General features: G+C 53.8%; 6 protein-coding genes across 6 annotated transcripts; 2 read left to right on the top strand and 4 right to left on the bottom strand.

Annotated features, from left to right (window-relative positions):
• Positions 1–741: 741 nt before the first annotated feature.
• QC764_601390 (uncharacterized protein) lies at positions 742–2,665 on the bottom strand. The gene is made up of 2 exons (XM_062948655.1): positions 1,188–2,665; positions 742–1,136 (listed from the first exon to the last, which is right to left on the bottom strand). Exons 1-2 carry the CDS (start codon positions 2,458–2,460, stop codon positions 940–942), a joined length of 1,470 nt encoding a protein of 489 aa, XP_062797603.1. The 5' UTR covers positions 2,461–2,665; the 3' UTR covers positions 742–939.
• MSP1 (mitochondrial dynamin GTPase Msp1) lies at positions 2,633–4,433 on the top strand (the record flags this gene model as incomplete). The annotated part of the gene is made up of 3 exons (XM_062948656.1): positions 2,633–3,155; positions 3,221–3,867; positions 3,920–4,433. Exons 1-3 carry the CDS (start codon positions 3,087–3,089, stop codon positions 4,431–4,433), a joined length of 1,230 nt encoding a protein of 409 aa, XP_062797602.1. The 5' UTR covers positions 2,633–3,086.
• A 970-nt stretch (positions 4,434–5,403) lies between these two features.
• STR3 (cystathionine beta-lyase) lies at positions 5,404–10,070 on the top strand (the record flags this gene model as incomplete). The annotated part of the gene is made up of 3 exons (XM_062948657.1): positions 5,404–6,642; positions 6,704–8,021; positions 8,390–10,070. 2 exons carry the CDS (start codon positions 5,404–5,406, stop codon positions 6,788–6,790), a joined length of 1,326 nt encoding a protein of 441 aa, XP_062797600.1. The 3' UTR covers positions 6,791–8,021; positions 8,390–10,070.
• Positions 6,930–7,736, bottom strand: QC764_601420 (uncharacterized protein). The gene is made up of 3 exons (XM_062948658.1): positions 7,335–7,736; positions 7,120–7,263; positions 6,930–7,057 (listed from the first exon to the last, which is right to left on the bottom strand). Exons 1-3 carry the CDS (start codon positions 7,382–7,384, stop codon positions 7,039–7,041), a joined length of 213 nt encoding a protein of 70 aa, XP_062797601.1. The 5' UTR covers positions 7,385–7,736; the 3' UTR covers positions 6,930–7,038.
• A 561-nt stretch (positions 10,071–10,631) lies between the features above and the next one.
• Positions 10,632–12,793, bottom strand: TMS1 (Membrane protein tms1). The gene is made up of 2 exons (XM_062948659.1): positions 12,508–12,793; positions 10,632–12,440 (listed from the first exon to the last, which is right to left on the bottom strand). The coding sequence occupies exons 1-2, from the start codon at positions 12,556–12,558 to the stop codon at positions 11,010–11,012; spliced, it is 1,482 nt and encodes a 493-aa protein (XP_062797599.1). The 5' UTR covers positions 12,559–12,793; the 3' UTR covers positions 10,632–11,009.
• Positions 12,794–13,257: 464 nt separating this feature from the next.
• Positions 13,258–19,207, bottom strand: BST1 (GPI inositol deacylase). Its single transcript, XM_062948660.1, has 2 exons — positions 17,203–19,207; positions 13,258–17,121 (listed from the first exon to the last, which is right to left on the bottom strand). The coding sequence occupies exons 1-2, from the start codon at positions 18,070–18,072 to the stop codon at positions 14,278–14,280; spliced, it is 3,714 nt and encodes a 1,237-aa protein (XP_062797598.1). The 5' UTR covers positions 18,073–19,207; the 3' UTR covers positions 13,258–14,277.
• Positions 19,208–20,046: the final 839 nt, after the last annotated feature.

Raw genomic sequence — 20,046 nt, 5'->3', positions numbered from 1 at the left:
GGATGGGGGGTGGGATGATGGGTTGGGTTTTCTTAATTGGAGGGGGAGATAGAGGGATGGGTTTGGGATGGGATGTATGAATACCTATGTGAATGAACAGGTTTGGGGGGGGAAGGGGGGAATGTTATACATGTCTTTTCTGTATCTAGTATCTCTGATGGCATTGGTCACATGAAAGGGATGGGTATATTTACTTTTTCCACCGTCGATAATGTCAGGTGAAACGATGTCATGTTTGCTCTGTTGCTCTAAATCGAAACCTCCATTAGGACAGTGGTTTGCTGGAGCGGTAGAAGGGGCACGACCTTACTTGTTGTGGTTTGGGAAAGCCTTGCTGCTAGATAATGACCCATCTTGTTAGATGGGAAAGAAAGGAAACAGACCTGCATGTCAAAACAATAATTCATTATATCACCCTTGACGTATGGAACAAGAAAAAAAGTCGAAAAACAGCAAAAAGCTCACCGGCCAAACCCCGGGCTGGGTGGCCGGTTACGAAAACCCGAGGGGGAGGGGGGTGGGGGTGAATGTCCTTTGCGATTGCTCCTGGATCCGAATTTCTGAGCTCAACATATGATCAACACGAGATGAGACAGAAACATTGTCTGTCACTTAGATAACAAGTTTGTTGTCGAGCCCAGCCGTCTTCTAACACTTGACCATCCGACCTAAAACGCATGCCTCTCACCGCACACACTGATGGTGACTGGAGACGTGCGAGTACTGTTTCAAGTGATGACTTCTCGATTGAGGAAAAACGCGCCCAAACTCCAACCGCCAATATCCTACCCACCACCCTGAAAAAAGCAAACCATGTTCTCCCACCATGCCGTGAATAATGTCAACAAGTTACAGGATAGAAAACCCACCAAATGATGATAATCCCACAAGCACCCATGTCCTGTCCAAGGTTATCCTACAGTCTACGGTATATACACATCAAGACTCATTTAAAGCCCTCATGATCCTCTGATAAAACTTCCCCGCCTGCGCCCTAGGAAAAGCAATCTCATCCACCAAAAACTCCGGCAGCACATCAATCAGCGCCCTGTCCCTATTGGTATCCAACATGGGGTTATACTCGCACTGCGACTCATCCCCATCCCCAGACGACATTGTGAGTTTAAAATGTAATGCTGCCATCATATTAGCCACCGTTTTCTCTCCGCCGTCACAGGAAAACTTACTCCCATTCCTCCCAGTCTGCAAACAATCAAACTCGACCCCCTCCCCCCCCACATTCACCCCCCTGACGATCAACCCCGTCAAATCCGCATACAGATCCTCCTTCCTCTGCGCGGCCAAAGTAGCCTCCTGCACCTGCATCCCCGTCCCCCTCACCCCACCAACCCCCAACGTCTTCTTCATCGCACTCCCCGGCACCTGCGCCGTCACACTCCTGCTATTTGCCGCCGCTTCCGCATTCCTCGCAGCAGCCAACTTCATATTCAGCGCCTTGATCTCCGTCTTTTGCTCCGCAATCGTCTTGTTCAGCTCCGCAACCTGAGCCTCAAATTTCGCGATTTGAGCCTGGGCGGTTGACAGGTCTGATTGGAGGGAGGGGATGACAGCGCTGGATTGTTTGGCGGTGGAAAGCTCGGCTTTTAAAGAGGCAATCAGCTGGTCCGCGAGCTTGGATTTGGACTCGGATGTTTTCCGGTACAAGTCAAAGGTTTTCTCGGCTTGGGGGACGGTGGTGTCGCGGAGGGCGTTGTATTTGGATTCGAGGGCCGAGTGGGATTTGGTTAGGTCGCCTAGGCGGCGGCGGAGGTCTGCTTCGGAAGAGGAGGTGGTTGTGGTGACGGATGGGCGTTTCTTCTGGGGGCTGACGGAAAAAGAGCGCGGTTGGGGAGGTGCGATGGTGGGGGCTGCTGTGTCGTTGTCGGAAATGGGCGTTCCGGGCTCGAGGGCGGAGGGTTGAGTTTCTGGGATTTCGACCGTTTCGTCTGGGGAGGAGGAGGCGGAGGGTTTCCTACCTGCGACAGTCTTCTTGGGACGGCCGCGGGTGGTTTTGGTGGTTTCTGACGTGGTGGTGTCGGCCATTTCTGTGTCTTCTTCTTCTTCGACTGGTGTAGTAGCCGCAGCGGCGCGTCTCCCTCTTCCTCTTCCTGCTGGCTTCTCGGCCGGCGCGTTCTCAGCTGGCGCATCTCCTAGGACTTCCTTCTCTACTGCTGCCGCGACTCTCCCGGCAGCGCGACGCGTCGTGGCGGTGTTCTTTGGTTCTGGCTTGGTGACTTTTGACGCGGCGGTTGCCTTTGTGGCAGCTCCTCTCTTCTTTGGCGGCATGATGGCGGATGTGGTTGTTTTCTTGGAGTTTAGTTTGCGCGGTCTTCCAATGTTGGCAGCGGCAGTTGAGGTTGATGATGATGATGATGATGTGCGCGCGATTCCACCCAGTCCGTCTTCTGAATCCGAATCCACCAGCTCCAGCAGCTGAGAGCGGATCTTCGTTCTTAGCATCGAGCAAACCCCTGCTTGGGATTCCTTGACGTTTATGAATTCAAACAAAAATGCCAAAAGTTGAATAGCTCGAGACACAAAGAGTCCCGTGCGTCCGTTTTCACCTGAGCCTTACGCAATAATTACAAGCAGCAGTCGCAAAAAAAAAAAAAAAAGTGTGGCGATGCGCAGTGCCCTGAGTAGCGACGCGTTAGGGGGAAGGTTTGCGGCTCTCTCAGCTCGCGTTGCCCTTGCAGTTTGTTTACTTTGGCGCAGGAGGGGCATTGTGCATGGGCCACCGCTTGGTAGCAACTACTACAGATACGGTTAGAGCACCCAGCTACGTGGCCCAGGCCCACTCAGTGTCGCACAAACCCCCTGGTCTTTCAGCCACTGAGTGGCGCTTGCACATGGTCGTCGGTCGGGTCATGCCGCTGGCGGGCTGGCTGTCGGCACACCTGCCATTGCTCCTCGGTGCATTCAACTCCCCCTCGCCACGACACATCACCCATTGGCACTCCTATATAAACGACCCTGTAAACCCATTGCTATTACCTTGTCTGACCTGCCAGAAATCCTCAAACCCCACTTCTGGTTGAACCGACACCTAGCAGCTGTGCGACATCTCGCACCGCTGCGTTGACAGCATGAGCGACAACAAGCGCTTAAGAGATCTGGGGGCGGGCTTGACCTCGGGCATGCTCCTTGCAGCTGGTGTACGGACTATGCTGTCCCCTACGTGCGCATGTGTGATCTTGTGTTTGCTGACTCCTTCCCCCAGGCCCTAACCGCATACCTGCTACTCAAAGATGTCGTCGCCCCCTACTTTGCGCGGGTAGTCGACCCAGACCACGAGAAGAACGAAGCGACACGAAAAAGGGCACAGGCGAACCTGCAAAGGATACGAAAGAAGATTGCCGAGAACAGCGCAAATGACGCAGCCAACACAGATGCATCACAAAAGACCAGCGTTGAGGACTTGGTTCTGAACGAGTACGAAAACCAGGTAGCACTGGAGGTCGTCGCGCCAGAGGACATCCCGGTTGGCTTTGACGACATTGGAGGATTGGAGGAAATCATTGAAGAAGTGAAGGAGGCTATCATCTACCCATTAACGATGCCACATTTGTACCAGCATGGTGGGTCTCTCCTGGCTGCACCATCTGGCGTGCTGCTGTACGGCCCACCAGGCTGTGGCAAGACGATGCTGGCAAAGGCTGTGGCACACGAGAGCGGTGCCTCGTTCATCAACCTTCACATCTCGACACTTACGGAAAAATGGTATGGCGACTCCAACAAGCTGGTCCGTGCCGTCTTCTCTCTGGCGCGCAAGCTTGAGCCCGCCATCATCTTCATCGATGAGATTGACGCTGTGCTGGGGCAACGACACAATGGCGAGCACGAAGCCAGTGGCATGGTCAAGGCTGAGTAAGTGGCCCCTGTTGCCGTTTGATACCGTCTTATTCCTGACCTTGCCCAGATTCATGACGCTATGGGATGGTCTCACCTCGTCCAACGCCGCCGGTGTTCCTGCACGTATTGTTGTGCTCGGTGCCACCAACAGGATAAACGCCATCGACGAGGCCATTCTCAGGAGAATGCCCAAGAAATTCCCTGTTTCTCTTCCGGGAACTGAGCAGCGTCGTCGCATTCTGGAATTGATCCTCGGGAATACCAAGCGTGATCCGGACTTTGATGTTGACTATATTGCCAAGGTCACGGCGGGCATGTCCGGAAGCGATCTCAAGGAAGCGTGCCGCGACGCCGCCATGGTTCCCATGAGAGAGTATATCCGCCAGCATCGTGCGTCCGGGGCGTCCATGTCCCGGGTAGCCCCAGAGGGCGTCCGCGGTATCAGAACCGATGACTTTTTCGGTCGGCGAGGCGGACAGGTCCTTCATGTGCCACCGCCTGCTGCTACTAATGGGCAATCCGAAAGCGAATGGCGTGATGTGCAGGAACTCGAAGAGGATGTTGTTACCACGCTCTCTTAGAGGGATGGGTGTATGGTTCATGGTTCATGGCATTGATAGGACAAACGAGCAGCGATAGATCAGAGTGTCTGTTCGTATATCACGAACAGATTGGGGGTTGGCGGAACAAGCGATTGACACAGCGGCATGCTTCCCCGGCTGGACAGACAGGGGGGGGGGAGCGAGTTTCATCTCCAATATCTCCAAAGTCTGCTTTAGAGTAATAAATAACCAACCAAACACACGAAACAGGTCTCTATCTCATGGTGATAGTGATACTTCGTGACATAGCCTTTAGCCGGCGTGCTGGCTGCTGTCGGCCCGGAGCCGAGCCTTGGGCACTGACACGGCAAATCAAGATGGATGACCATGTTCCCCTCATTACCCCATAGGAATGAGAGGGCAGACAGGAAGAGATTTCGGTAACGGGCTGACGTGACAGTGCCCTCGCTCTTTGCTCAGAGTCATCATACCATGTAAGTGAGCTCGTACATTGCTGTCAAAACGGGTTCATCCGCGGCAGGCAAGCACGTCATTTGGATGACCCACTGCGCTTTTGCTGTAAGTTGGCTACGGCGCTACCTGATTTGTCACATGTTTGCCACCAGAACCCCAAGTACCCCCCTAGCAGAACAACTCCTGTCCGACTCCGGAGTAAAGAGCGGTCGCGATGGCAGTGTGTTACAGACTGACCAGCCAACCCCCAATCCCCGAATCATATCATCGAATACTGACAACTCGTGGAGAGAAAAGACGCAACGCTGTCCCGCGCCGATCCAGTTTTCCCCGGAAAATCCATATCATATCATACCGTATCATATCGTCTTCTCGACTCTTGACTCTACAACATAAAGCATTGGCCCTCCTTCCTCTTGTGTTTCCGATACCTACCTTAGCTTTGCGGCTTCCATCCCGCAAAAACCACCCCGCCTCCAACAAACCTGATATTGAGTCACCTGCCTGTCACCCACCACACAGGAACTCGCTCCCAATGGCTTCCCCAAGTACGCCCGCGCAGGCCGCGAAGAAGGCCCTCTCCAGAGTCGATCTCGATGGCCATGCTCTCCCCCCATCACCTGCCCCATCGAGTCCGCACCCTGGGTCACGCCGGTATGCTCTCGCAACCGAGCTCGTCTATACTGACTCCAAGGACCAGTATGGTGCCTCGAGCATCCCGATCTACCAGTCGGCCACCTTCAAGCAAACGTCTTCCAACGGCGGCAACGAGTATGACTACACTCGATCGGGAAACCCTACCCGGACCCATCTTGAACGCCACCTGGCCAAGATCATGAATGCGACCCGCTGCCTGGCTGTCGGCTCGGGAATGGGTGCATTGGATGTCATTACACGCCTTCTGAAACCGGGTGACGAGGTTATCACGGGCGATGATTTGTATGGTGGCACGAACCGGCTTCTGACATATCTGAAGAACAACCAGGGGGTTGTTGTGCATCACGTCGACACCACCAACGTCGACGCCGTGAAGGAGGTGATTACGGAGAAGACGGCCATGGTTCTGCTGGAGACGCCGACGAACCCGCTGATCAAGATCGTCGATGTCGCGTCGATCGCTAGAGCATCGCACGAGGCCAACAGCAAGGCATTGGTTGTCGTCGACAACACCATGCTGTCGCCCATGCTCTGCAACCCTCTGGATCTCGGCGCCGACATTTCCTACGAGTCCGGCACCAAGTACCTCTCCGGTCACCACGATATCATGGCCGGTGTCATTGCCGTCAATGACGCAGAGATCGGAGACAAGATGTACTTTACTATCAATGCTACCGGCTGTGGACTTTCCCCCAACGACTCCTTTTTGCTCATGAGGGGTGTCAAGACACTGGCCATCCGCATGGAGAAGCAGCAGACCAGCGCTCAACGAATTGCCGAGTTTCTCGAGTCACACGGCTTCAAAGTTCGCTATCCAGGTCTCAGGTCTCATCCCCAGTACGATCTGCACTGGTCCATGGCTCGTGGTGCCGGTGCCGTGCTTTCCTTTGAGACTGGCGATGTCGCCCTTTCCGAAAGGATAGTGGAAGCTGCCAGGCTCTGGGGTATCAGTGTCAGTTTCGGCTGTGTCAATAGCTTGATCAGCATGCCATGCCGTATGAGCCATGCTAGCATCGACGCAAAGACAAGGGCAGAGAGGCAGATGCCTGAGGACATCATTCGCTTGTGTGTGGGTATCGAGGACGTGGACGATCTCATCGACGATCTTACTCGTGCTGTAAGTTGTGATTCCCAAACCGCTTTCTGATGCATGGCTCGGTCTGACATTTTGACTCTAGCTTGTGCAAGCCGGCGCTGTGACGCTGACGATCGATGGCTTTCACGCAAATGAGGCCAACGGCGGAAGCTCGACACCATCAGCTTAGGCTCGCACCTAGCCATTACGACTGACGATTTTCGGACTGCACGGGAAACGGTGGGCGTCTGGGATGTTCATCTGGTTTCATTCCCCTTACAAGCATGCTGGGCGGATATCTGGGATACACCAAAAGTAATGAAATATACAACGGCAACGGATATCGTTGTCAAGACGTTGAACGCCAAAAATCTTGTCCTCATCACAACACGCTCTCGGCCTCGAAAGCAACCCCAAACGGATGCTGCGGGCGGTGCTTCAAGTCCCAGTGCGGGCACTACAATCGCTTAGTACTACTAAAACAACTGCCTAGGAGACACAGGATCAATCACGACTCACCTTGTCAACCCGCTCTGGAAAAGCGTTTCGGTGATGGTGAGGTTGCTGGGGTTATGCTCGGCTTCCCAAGCCTTCAGCATGGGCGATTCCTCCTTTGAGGAGGACCCAGATTGACTGGACGGAGGGGGAGTGACCTGGTGTCGGCTGGAACTATGGAACTTGTGAGAGGGAGTCCCCTCGGAAAATATGCGGCAGAACGGCTGGGTATCACGAACCTTTGACTGTAGTCCCCAGAAGCTTTGTCATCTCTCACGCTGTGAGGCATGGTCGCCTGGGGCAAAGGGGGTTTGGGTGGGGGCAGATGGGGTCTTCTCGAGTGGTGATGTTGCGGGTGCACAGGAAGCCTTCTTGCTCCATGGCACAACCGGGGGAGGATGGTGCTTTTATGTTCTGGTCATCCTCCTGAGACGACCAGCTGTATGATGACGGCCCTCGGTGTTGCGGGACGTCCCGCGCACCAGGCCGCTGAGGTAGAACGAGAGGAATAGAAAGGAACGGGGGGATCGCTCTAGCGTTGCCTCTACACTCATGACAACTTCCACCATTGCGCCATGCCCAACTGACCGGGGACAGATGTTTGAGCCGCTCACTTTGCAGGATGCTGCGACCGATCAGTCGCTGTGACACCTAGGGGCTTGGATGTGCGTTGGGCCATCTTGGTGTGGACATGACAGCTCACTTTTCCCACCCACGGTCTCAGGCCATGTCCCTGTTCCGAAGATGTTATTTCGGTGGTACACGCATCATCAACGACGCCTCAGCGCGCTGCTCACGAAATGACATCGGTAAGCGTCATGAGAATGATGACCTCTGATACAAGCCGAGGATTTGGTCTTTTCGTTTTGCGTCTGATGCCGATTCGCTGCTGTCCTCCGACCGGTGGTGGTTTGCTAGTAACTATGGTACGACCACACCTTTTTTCTTCTTCTCACGATGCGTTGTTGGCATGCTGCCGGACGAGAGAGGGTCGGGCCCCCATGGGGGGCAACCGGTCTACGAGATATAGAGAGCTCAGATATTGCCGCGCAGCTGTGGGCTTGGGTTGTGCAGATGTATGCTGTATATCTGCAACGCGGCTCGATAAGACCGACGAGGCCGAGAAGACTGTGTATGCTGGAGGCTTGTCGTTGAAGGCTTGTTTGCTTCGGATGCGGCGGTTACAGAGGGAACTCTCGCAGCCCGGACTCCTCAGGCTGCCAGTGTGCTCAGGAGGTCTAGCTGCCGCTTTCTCTCTCAAGCACGGCAGCTGCTGACATCTCCGTACATGCAGAGAGCACTTGGCTTCTTTTGTGGGTTATGCGCTGCTGCAAGATATTGCAGCGAGATTCCTGTGGCTTCGGGGTCTTCTTCTTTTGCATGCTCGTTTATCATGACAATACCATCTTGGTGTTGCGGGGGGCAACCTCGAATCCTGCTTTCTCCTCGATCTCGACGAGATATTATTCTTCCTGCTGCCAACACCACACACAGCATTTTACATTTCCTGCGCTGTACTTCCAAAGCGGCTATCCCGGTTCAGCATCTTGACGGAATCAGCGCAGAAAAGCGGTGGATGTTTGGGCCTTGTTCTGCTTTGCCCAACTCTTCCTCCCTTTATGCGGCTGCAGCTTCCCGTTTGTTCGAAGCCACCTTGCACGATAGCTGGCTAATGGAGTGGTCTTGTGACAAGGCTCGTGGTTTGACACCCCGCCCAACCCCCCAATCTTTTGAACGAGGTGCCGACATGCTGCCCAGGGTGATGGGGTCGGTGTCGGATAGATAGATGGATGGAGGGATGGATGGATGGATGGAAGGGGGTTGGTGATAGGATCTTTTTGGTGTACCTCAAGGAAAGATGCGACTCGGCCGCCGCTGGGGGTGAAGAATGCTAGGAGAGGGAGGGATATTGCTCGCTTTTTTCTTGCGTGACCCTTTTTGTTGTTGTACAAACACGGCGGCGGCGGCCTGGTTACCCCAGGCCACTTGGGTGCATGGTCTCCGTCCTGGTTTTGACCCAGTTGTCGTTGCACCGCTGGGACGGTTTCTCCTATCTCCTGCTCTGGGTGTGGGTGGTAGGTAGGTGGGTAGGTGGGTAGGTAGGTAGGTAGGTAGGTAGGTAGGTAGGTAGGTAGGTAGGTAGGTAGGCGGCGGGGGGAGACTTGCACGACACCTATCATTTCGTGTTTGACAGCAGCAGTTCGCTTAAGGAGGTTTTTGTTCCATGCGCCCTCCCTGTCAAAAAGCTAGGTAGGTTTGGGCCTGATGCGATGCGTGGAAGGTTGTTTCTTCCGGCCGAGATTCGGGCCGTAGATCTCGGAATTAGGATCAGTTATCACCTTGGGTTGGGGTGTTGTTGGATTACTTCTAGGTGAGGAAGTTTGGCCCGCTCGCTCGTTGCCGGGATACATGTCGGGCAGCTCTGAAAGATTCCGCCATTTCTACGATGCGTCCCTCTCTCTTCTCTCATGCGCATGGGGAATAACACTGAGTTCTTCTTGCACACTTTTGACGGATGGCAGCTGGGGGAGTAGGTATATGGGGGAGCAAACATTTTGCTTTCCTTTCTGCACAGGAACCAGAGACTGAGCAGCAGCAGGAGCGACATACGCCGGCTGGGCGGCAGGGCCTACACGCAACTCAGCAAGATAATCGCAAAGGTACCGAGCCCAGCCCATCGCGATAGTTTTCCGGGCTTGTCGGTCTTTGGGGGCATAATCTACATGCACTTTAGATGCCTCACCGGACCATGATATCAAGCCGCAACCACACCTACCTCACTTTCCCCTGCTTGCAGGACGCCATCACAAGGTCATATGTCCTCTCCCACATGCGTCTTGGACCCCCAAGATTACACGACCCCCCTTTTCCGCCGTATCGGATCCTACATACCACCCTCTTCGGCTGATGGTGTGAAGGAGGTTCGGGGCGAGACGGCTCGTCTCGGGATAGGGGGGAACATACCTTATGTGTCTTGATATGGAGAAGAGAAGGACAGGTACATGGATGATGTAATACCGGCACCTACACCAACAAAAGTCATTTTACCCCACGATGGTGAGAAGGTTGTGGAATGGCCTCGCTCACTTTCGGTATCTCGCCGAGATTGCCTTTTTGGCAAACACAATTGACATGCACGGCATGAAGAGATTGGGGGGGGGTTATTTGGTGGAACACGCAGGTAGAGAGTACAGTGCATACTTCCAGAGCTCCCTCGGCCTCGGTGACGGCTTCCTACAGTATTCAGCAGAGACCATGTTAATCTAACCAGCGCGGAGAGAGGGTTCTCCGTCATTGCAGCATTGTGAGACGGGGCTGAGAACCTTGACGGGTAAATATGTGTAACAAAGCGGCATCATATCTGCAGATGGACAGACACACCCCTGAACTAGCTTAGACAGTGGGGGGAAAGAATCGATGGACAGGAAAGGGTAGAGGGGGGATAAATGGGCGGCCTAGGGGAGGATTCGGAGAGTCGAGGCTCCCTGTCACCGTTCCTGCTATCCCACCTAGCCCACTATGTTTGATTGAGATTGTAAGGTGGAATCAAGACTTTGAGAGAGCCGGATGGTACATAAGGTCCCGAGCTATATGAGGCTGTAGAACAGTGATCTTCCACGACCGACACCGCGTCCCTATTGGGAGGTATTCACACTTTCTTCATTCAACATAAGGAGCAGTTGGCCATAGAGGGAATGGTCTCGGTCCTATCCATATATTCACCACAAACAAGAATAACCACACCCTTGCTTGCTACCAAAACACTTGCCCAAAAACTCCAAAACACCCCCCCAAAAAAAACCCAGAATCTGCAGCCGTAGTAGCTCTGCTGTACTATGCAATACACTCTCCCTGACCCCTTCCCTCTCGGCACCCTCCTCTCTTCCCAATCTCAACCCTCATCTTCCCCCTACCTACTCAAACTCAAACCTCCCCGGCAGCACAATCGGCGCCACGAGCGTCCAAGTATACATCCCATAACAAACCCACCCGCTCACAATCTTGACCCAGCTCGCCCACAGCGTCCTCCCCACCGTAGCAAAATCCCCCCCATCCGCCACCTTCCCATCATCCCAATCACTCGTTAGCAACGTCGCCACCCACGCCGTCGCCAAAAAGAAAATGACGTGAAACATGGCATAGCTGTACTGCGTGCTCGTCCGTTCATCGTCCATCGCCCCGCCATTGGGTGAGTGCCCATGAACATGATCATCATCATCATCCGACAAGAGCGCATCCGCCGGAAGGGACCCCTCCTCCACCGCCCGTCTCAGCGCCTCGGCACGCATTTGACGCCGCGAGTTATCCGGTTGCGTGGTGATGAGGCTGTGCTCATAATCAACCTCGTCCTCCTCCGGCAGCCGAATCTGTCCCCCAACTTTCCCCCCCAAACCAAGAGACTGCGTCGCCGCCCTGGTGGTTGTATACGCCACCGTCAACATCGTAACAATAGCACCAATAACCACAGTCGTAGTCCTCGTTCCCTGCCCCGCAATCAACGGATTACAGTGCTTATCCTCCGTCTCGTCCGGCTCCATCGACACGGCCGACATGGTCAAATAGGTGCAGTATACCGCCACCATGGCCGCCTGAGCCAGCCCGGCCTTGGGGTTATACTCCTGCACAGTCGGGTGCACCGAAATGACCGAGATGGCCAGCCAGAGCAGCAAATTGATCGTAATCGCCGCCTGGTTCATCGAACACCCCGACCCGGCAAAAAACACATACTGCACCACCGTCATGGCCAAACTAGCCACATACATCCCCAACGTCGACCCAATCAAAACCACCCTCCAGGTCTTCGACTCGGACTCCTCAATCTGCCCAAGACAGTACTCTGCCCAATTATGCGCCAAATCCACCAGCAAAATCAACCCCAGCATCAAAAACAGCATCGCGCAAATCAGCGCGACGTAGTTCCCCCAAAACTGGAAAAACGTATCCGGAATGAAAAAAGTCAACACGATCAGCCCTAACCAAGCAATGATCTTTGGACCCCAGAAACCATTTTGTATCGCCGCGCGAGGGTTCTTGGAGGAGTGAACCCCCAGCATCAGTCCGGCAAGGACGAGGTGGAACATGCCGAGCGCAAAGTTGATTCTGTGGACTGCTAGCCAGCCGTAGCAGTCGCCCTCGCCGCATTTGATCTTTACGTAATCGAGCATGAGGTGCTGGAGCTTCTCGATGGCCCACTTTGTGAGCATGATCCAGGAGAGGATCGAGTTGACGAGGAGGATGAGGGCGTAGGCTATGCGGGTTGCGACCGAGTTGCCGCATTTTCCGCAGGCGGAGCAGACCATTGAGCAGGTTGCTGCTCCGCAGCAGCTTGCGCCGAAGGAGAGGAGCTGTGGTTATATCGTTAGTCTATCGCACTTTGTTGATGTTTCTTTGGGGGGGATGGGGGTCGCGTACTGTGCCTAGGCTTGGAACCGCCATCAGCGGGAGGGAGAGGAGGGCGCCCATCGCGGTGGTTGAGTATAGCCCCTCAGGCCACACAAGGCGGGTTGATTCAAAGGGTGAATTATTTCGTGGTTAGGTGCGATCGGATATCGTGTGCAAAAAGATATCGGGGTTCGTTGGGTTTATCTTCGGGGTTTGTTGACAGTAGCTAGGAGGTAGTTGAATGTTGGAAACACTGGATCGAGCCAACTGACGACGACGACGGTAACGGCTGCGGCGGCTGGAGGTTACGTGACGCAGCGCCAAGGATCCTGCCTCCTGCACCTGCGCCACAAAACTTGGGACGGGGGACAACGTGCACGTGACTCTGCAGGGGTACCTGCATTCGATTGGTGGAGATGCCACAGCAGGGAGAAGGCCTGCAGGATTCTGGGTTAGGGTTTTTGGCTTTTCAGTTACGATTTTGTATATCAAGGCGACCTTGGTATATTTGACTGGCTTCCTAAGAAGTGTATCCTCCATGGTAGAGATGAAATAAAGGGCAGTGTAAGGCTGCGCGAACATCATGTATAAGTACCTATGTGCTTCAGATCGACAAAAAATTGACGAACTACTATCTCCCATGCTGGTTGAGATGCCATAGATGACTTTGGATAACACAGCTGGAATACTTCGTGTCTATGTGAAAGAAGCCTTATTGCTTGGTTTGAGGGTTCACAGCTCAACAAGAACCCGCTTCACTTCCCGCACAAAGTACTTGAACTTGATCATATATTCTTCCCTTCTGCCTCACACAACTCTCTCAAGATATTGTGTCTGCACTACTCCCCCTCCCTAATTAAATACAAGTGGTATATACACCAACCATCCCCCCCACCTCTCCCATCCCCCTCTATCTACACCATCCCGGCTATAGTAATAATCCAACTCCCCCCCTCTCGCTTTCTTGGCTCTTTCTCATCTCGCTATTCTAACAAGCATCAAAACCACACACACCAACAGACAACCTTTCTGATCACCTGTCTCTTCTATCAGAGACCACACACACACACACACCATTATTGTCTCCGGTGTCATCGTCCATTACCTCCTCCTTGGTCTGCCCATCTGTGGTGATGAGCTGGCGTTGCTGAGCTGAAACGAGGGGCATCGAGCAAAGGTGTGTTGTCTGTCTGACGACCAAACCACCCCCGTCGAAAAAGGGAGAAGCGAGAGACAACAGAAAAAAAAAGAAAGAAACATAAACATTATCAGCGGCCAAAACTGGCTCGGGGGTTTCTCCCCTTCCCAATCCTATACCATGCTGCCATTTCCACAAACCACGACAACCCTTGACCAATACCAAAAAAATTTGCCGCTCCTTATGAACCCAAAAAAAAACAAAAAAAAAAAAAAACACATGTGTTATCCCCATCCATCAAGACGTAAACTGAACAGCGAAAAGAAAAAACAGGGGAGCGCGAAGAAAAATCAATCCTCCCTCCCATCCGTAATACCCCTGGTGTATCCAAGCAAACCCATTTCCCTGGTTATGGTGCTATAAAAGTCGAAGCAGACGGGAATCCACCCTCATAAAATCGTGTCGTAGAGAATGAAAAGAACAGAAAGTATGCGAGCCAGCCAAAAGAGGGCCGGCAGTGCGGGCAAAGAGGCATGTACAATCGTGGTCTGGTGATATTCGGAACCATTCGGATTGGGTATCAAAAAGGTGAATAGGTTGGTGAATGTCCAGGTAATTTTTCGGGATAGTCTATTCCAAAGGTGTCTAATCGGAGATTTTGTTCATGGCTCTTTACCGCCCTTGCGGTCCTCGGCGTCTCCTTCGTACAAGTGTTTTAACCCCGATATTGGCCAAGAGTCCGAGGTGGAGTGAAGGATGACCAGCCAAAACGCGACCAGGTTGACCAGGTGGTGTAATGTGTAGGCGTAAGAGATTCCATACACGGCAGCATAGATGGCAATGCCGAACAGCAGAATGCTCGTGAGGTGCTTCATCCGACCGGTGACCGGAGGAACCATCTTGCCCGTGGTCAAGGTCTCCACAAGGACGATGAATGGCATGATGGACAATACATTGTGGTGCGAGGTGAAGGGCGTGAGCCAATGAACAGCCAGGTTGTGTATCCAGACCACGAGCGTTGGCAGGTTGATGGGAAGGATCCAGAGCATGAGGATGAGAATCGAATGGACGTAGTTGTAAAAGCTCGAGTTGGCTGCTGACTGGAGTTCCTGGGCGATTCGCTGCGCGCGTACTGTGGTTGTCAGTTGGACCAGGCAGGCAACCAGATAGGCAAACTGGTACGGGATGGCTGTAGACACGAGGAATAACAAGACGGCTGTCGTGATCATTCTGCGCCTGGGTGATGACGGCAGAAACCCGGCGCCTCCTTGTTTCTTGCGTTCATCATTGCGAACCCACGCAGGGCGGAATGCCAACAGGTTGAAGAGGCTGCTCAACAAGTGCGTGAGGGCAAGTGTGATGTAGTTGAAGACGGTGCACACTCCGACGCATATTATTCCAATCACGGGAATCAAGAACAGAAACATCGGGTCCTGAGTACCGATCAGATAGTCGTTGAGGTGGAAATCGACCAGCGAAGATGTGCTCTTGTTCCAATGCCAGAAGCTTGCGCTGCCAGCTGGGTTCGGGTTGGCCGTGGCCACGGTCAACATGGTGAGCGATGCAAGCATCAACGGAATGGACTGCCTGAGGCAAAGATCCAAGCTTTCTGTGAAGGTGATGAACACACCCGTGGTATCGTAGACGCGGAACTGTTTGCGCAACACGAGAGCCACCACGAGCAGCGGGAACGCAGCAAAGACGGTACGGTAGCGCATATACAGCTTGCCGAGACTACCACTGAAATCCACCTCAAGCTCAACCTCAATGCTGGAATCGCAAGTAGGATCGGTCCAAAACTGAAAGCTCAGTCCATCCTCGCTGGCGGACCTCTTGGCAAGGGGCGGAGGGACGTAGGGAGCAACACCGTGAAGGCTGATCGGCGCATCGCGTACATTGACAAAATACTTCGACTCAAACGGCTCCACCAGATACTGCCTCACCATCGGGGCGAAGAGCTCCTCTTTGTTGCCACATGAGTGGCTGCTCAGGCGCAAGTTGTAGGCTAACAAGCTCGACTGCAAGGATGGCACCTTAATTTCCGTCACCATCGGTCGTGCAGCAGGCATGGTGAACTTCAAGCCCGAGGTGAGCAGACGTTGAAGGCCGATCTGTGCCGTTTGGTGTGACTGCGACTGCTCGCTGAACTCAGCAATCACGAAACCTTGGGTGGGATTCGTTGCCTTCTCCACCACTGCAATGAACTGTTGTTCAGCAATGTCGTCCAGGTCGTACTCGAGGTAGTAGAAGGGCAGAACCTGCTTCTCTAGGTCCCTATAGAATGGAAAGGTGGTTGTCTTGTTTGATCCAGGGAGTGGAATGACATCTGGGGCAGCATTTCGGCAAGCCAGCCGGGTAGTTCCTGCAGTACCTTTGGAAAGGTCGATTTGGCTTGGAAATCCTGCCCCGGTTTGGCCCGGTTGCGATGGGACAACGCTGCAAAACATGACTTCGAGCTTCCCGTTCTCGCCAGGCTGGTCGAGCTTGATATCGGTCATCAAAGTAAAGCGCTTGACTTCGGGAGGCCCGGGAGGTGGGATGGTCATGAGGTGGGCGCGAACCCTGCCAGTGGTTCCCAATTGCCGCAAAACTAACCGCTCCCCCTGAGCAATGATGGTGTCAGAATTGTCCTCCACGGTAAGCAAAGTCGTCGGGTCTGATCGAGGCGCCGTCTTCTCAGCAACAGTTTCCATGCCGGTAAGCAGCCGCTTTTTGAAGACGCGCATTCTCTCCGCCCTCGGTTTCGTTTGGGATGCCCTGTGCACATCGGAGAGGTCAAATAGCGTCCGAACCAACACCTTGCGGAACTGGTCGCACCACAGAATCGCCTGATGATCCATGCTCGTCCATACTGTGGGAATGGTCGATGTGAAGACAGTGAATCCATGCGTGTCCGGAACCAACGACTCGACGCTCGCATAATCCGAAGGGACCACGGTGTCGAGTCCTCCGCCCGCGATCGAAACAAGCGTCACATGCCAGAGGGGATTGTTGTTGGCCCACTGTTGCGAGTAGGCATGCCTCCAATAATCGTTGATGTCTTTGTATGCCTTGACGATCTGGCTGTCAAAGGACACAGGCGGCCGGGCGTGAGGCGCCGACATGGTGATGATGGTGTTGATCGAGTTCGTTTGGTAGTTGGGCATGATGAGCATTGTCCGCGCAACAATTCCTCCCATAGAGTGGCCCAGCACTATCACCGAGGTCGGGTCGGGAAGATCAGGGTTTCGGTCGGAAACGCGCGGATCGAGGTAGAGCGAGAGGATGTAGCGAATCGCCTCATTGAGGTATTCGGCCTGGTCGAGGAGGGTCTGCCCGTGGAACGCCGTGATATCTTCATTGAAATCGACGGTGAAGAAGTCGAGGCTTCTGATGCCGGCGTTGTATGTCTCGGGGTCATGCTGCAGGACATCGTGGAAGTAGTTTGCTGCCTCAGAGGCAATGGGTCGGACTTGCTTGTAGCTCCCGGCATTGCCAGGAATGAAGAGAACGGGGACTCCTCGTACCTGCGCGCAGTTGACGTTAGCAGTGGATTAGCAAAGGTGCTTGGCATACATATACCAAGACATATGATGGGGGATCCGAACCCTTGTGTCATGGTCAATTCCCTGTTCGCGATACATGTACAGCGAATATTTGCTTGCGAGACGGGTGTGTTCCGTGTCGAACTCGTTGAGCTTGGCGTATGACGGGCGCAAGTAAGACATTCGACAGCCCTTTGGATCAATTTGTCGTGTTACCGACGAGTGAACCACCGTCAGCAGCAAGGCGATACCGGTGATGGATGCGACAAGCGCAAGAAGGCCAATTGCCCACGGGCTTCGCCATCGCTGATGCCGGACGGCAAACATGGCCTCGTGCGCCTTTTCCATCTCTCTCTTCTTTGCATGTGACCCATTCGCGGTCGGTATCAGGCCGAGTGGAGAGGGGGTTGTTGGGCGCGTCGGCGATGGGGGCTTCTCTAGTGAGCCATTCCTGGTCTCGGTAGGCTTCCAATTGATGCTGGTTGACCTCCGACTGATCGAGGACGAGGTTCGCGGGTCAGCGCTGCTGCGACGTTGGTGGTGATGGCTGGCGGTGCTGTCTGGGCTAGTTGAGGTGGAAGGCTGTGCGGCGGCCTGTGGCCTCAGGGCGGATTGATTGGACGAACTGACATGAGGAACCTCGACGTGCAGAGTGTCACCGTCTTCGGAGGATCCTGATGAGTGCCTCGTCATCCCAGCAGGGTCGGTTGGCGGACGACTCCTGCCTTTGGGGATGTGCGTTATGGCAGGTTGCGCTTCTCGATGCGGTGCGGTCCTTGGCAGCTCGAGGTCAAGGGAGACGGAGGCGGGAGGGAACGGACTTTGACGGGGCGCGACAGCGACAGCGACAAAACGCTGGGCATGAATCGGCGCTGGCAGACTTTTTTTCGTTTTGGTGGGGACGGTAGTTAGAGCCGGACAGAGGCTGGGCATCTACTCGTAATAGTATCACCAAGCTGCTTGTTCCCTATCACCGTCGAGCCTCTGAACTGGCAAGATTAAAGAAAAAAAACAAAATTGATGTGAAAACCACGAGCTCTGGGTGGTCGATGCAGGTTCGATTCGGGGAGCCCACCCTTGAATCCCAGCGCTAGGCTGTGGCAGGCTAGCAGGTGCACAGCGCTGCAGCCCGCTATTGGCCGCCTATGGCTTGGAAACAAGCGTTCCGACCAGCCTCCAAACGGGCCGAGATGATTCGACGCAGGTGCCGCAGTGGCTTTTTTTGGATGGGGAATTTCCACCTCAGGTTGATAGCAACCCCTCCACTCCAGCACTGTCTTCTCTTCGAGTCCGAATATTGGAATGCCCTGTGAATACAGATATGGATATCGCATAGGGCGTATGATGATCCTCAGCGGCGGTGGGGTCCAAGGCAGAGGTCGCACGGCGGATGAAACCAACAATAACGCGAGAACCCTTGATAAGGGTGTTCAGGGTGTGAGAGAGCAACGAGGGGATCCCAGATTCCTCCGGATCGGCACAAAACGTTTTCGGTGCCAGGATTCAGGTGACGTCTGTGACATCTACTGCGTGTTTTTGTTTGACGGTATGGCGAACGAGCGACTTTGTCTCAGGCGACAGAATAAACGAGTGCTTCCTGATTCCGTCCAAGAAGAAGAGAAACCTGAAGCTGGGGGTGGTGAGGCTGGGATGGGCGGAATCTGCGGAATATAAGCTCCAGAGCGGCAGTGGGCGGCAAGCTGTTGCAACCCAGCTCTCCAAAGCTGGGAATTATTTCCCTCCTGCAGCATGCACCACCTCACACCTGTTGCTTTATTGACCGGGACTTTTTTCAGGTCGTCGCGAGGTGGCTGGCTTGCGGCAATCCGGTGGGCCTCGCTGGTTTACATGGCCATTCTCCTGGTTACATGTCTCTATACCGAGATCAGGTGAGGTGAGATACAAAGTCCAGTTGCTGGCGATGCGCCCAGGCGAGCCATACGCAATCCTTCCGACATAGGAACCAACAGAAAAAGGCAGCTGTGTTTCTCACATGGACGATCCTCAGGATTTTCAACTTCTGCAACAGCGGCTGGTCCCAGGAAAGGCGGAACTCTGCACCGAAAACCGACAAAAATGTTGGCAGCATGTGGGTCAACAGCTCCTACAGTATGCATCTTGCGTGGACGAAGCACATGTGCTGGTGGTGGCCCTTTTCTTCTTATCGCGACAGTCTTTGGCTGTTAGAAACCTTGGTTCTGGACATGTCTTGACAAGTTGACAGGGTTCAATTCCTGGAAACGGGCTGGAGTGATTTCGCTTTTTGCTGCAATCCTCCCTTCAAAATGTTGATATGCCGAGCTGCTCAATTGGCTACCACAGCGGCCAAGCATAACGTCATCTGGAAATAACCGACCTGCATTAAAGGCTACGGATTGGGATGCCGTTGTTACCTTGTGCCGAGAACGGTCTTTTACAGAATAACATCTACAGATGTGCCAAATCAGGCCGTGCTGACGAGAGAGGAGAGTCGTTTCTGCATGGTTTTTCTGTCGTGTTGCGTAACATCTGGACCCTTGAATCTTTTGGGCTGTTCAAAACGTCGAGAAAAGCTTAAAGTTTTAGCGCTATATTCCTTGAAGAAAGCTTCCAGCGAATGCCCAGGCAGGAGATCCGACGTGGCACGGCTAACGTCCAAGCAATGTGGCAGTTCGTGGGGGTTTACGGTGTAGTACTCATGGCATTGTAACATTGGCGGTATTGACCGTGTGTTCTGGTAGGGGGCGTTACACGACAGCTGACATGAGTTAGCCCCTAGATTTCTTAACCCGTCGATACTCCGTATTTTCATCAGCTCGCTTTCAATGGGCGTAGGAATAGGCAGTGAGCGATATGAGTGTTCTTACTTGGGCGAAATGCTTTTCAAAGCTGTGGCTTGAGTCTTGTCAGTGAGCTAGCTTCTGTCGG

This window comes from Podospora pseudoanserina, chromosome 6 (genome assembly GCF_035222485.1).
Source record: "Podospora pseudoanserina strain CBS 124.78 chromosome 6, whole genome shotgun sequence".
In the NCBI taxonomy this organism is placed as follows: domain Eukaryota; kingdom Fungi; phylum Ascomycota; class Sordariomycetes; order Sordariales; family Podosporaceae; genus Podospora; species Podospora pseudoanserina.
Note: the sequence above shows the minus strand (reverse complement) of the source record. Positions and strands in the feature narration are given on the sequence as shown.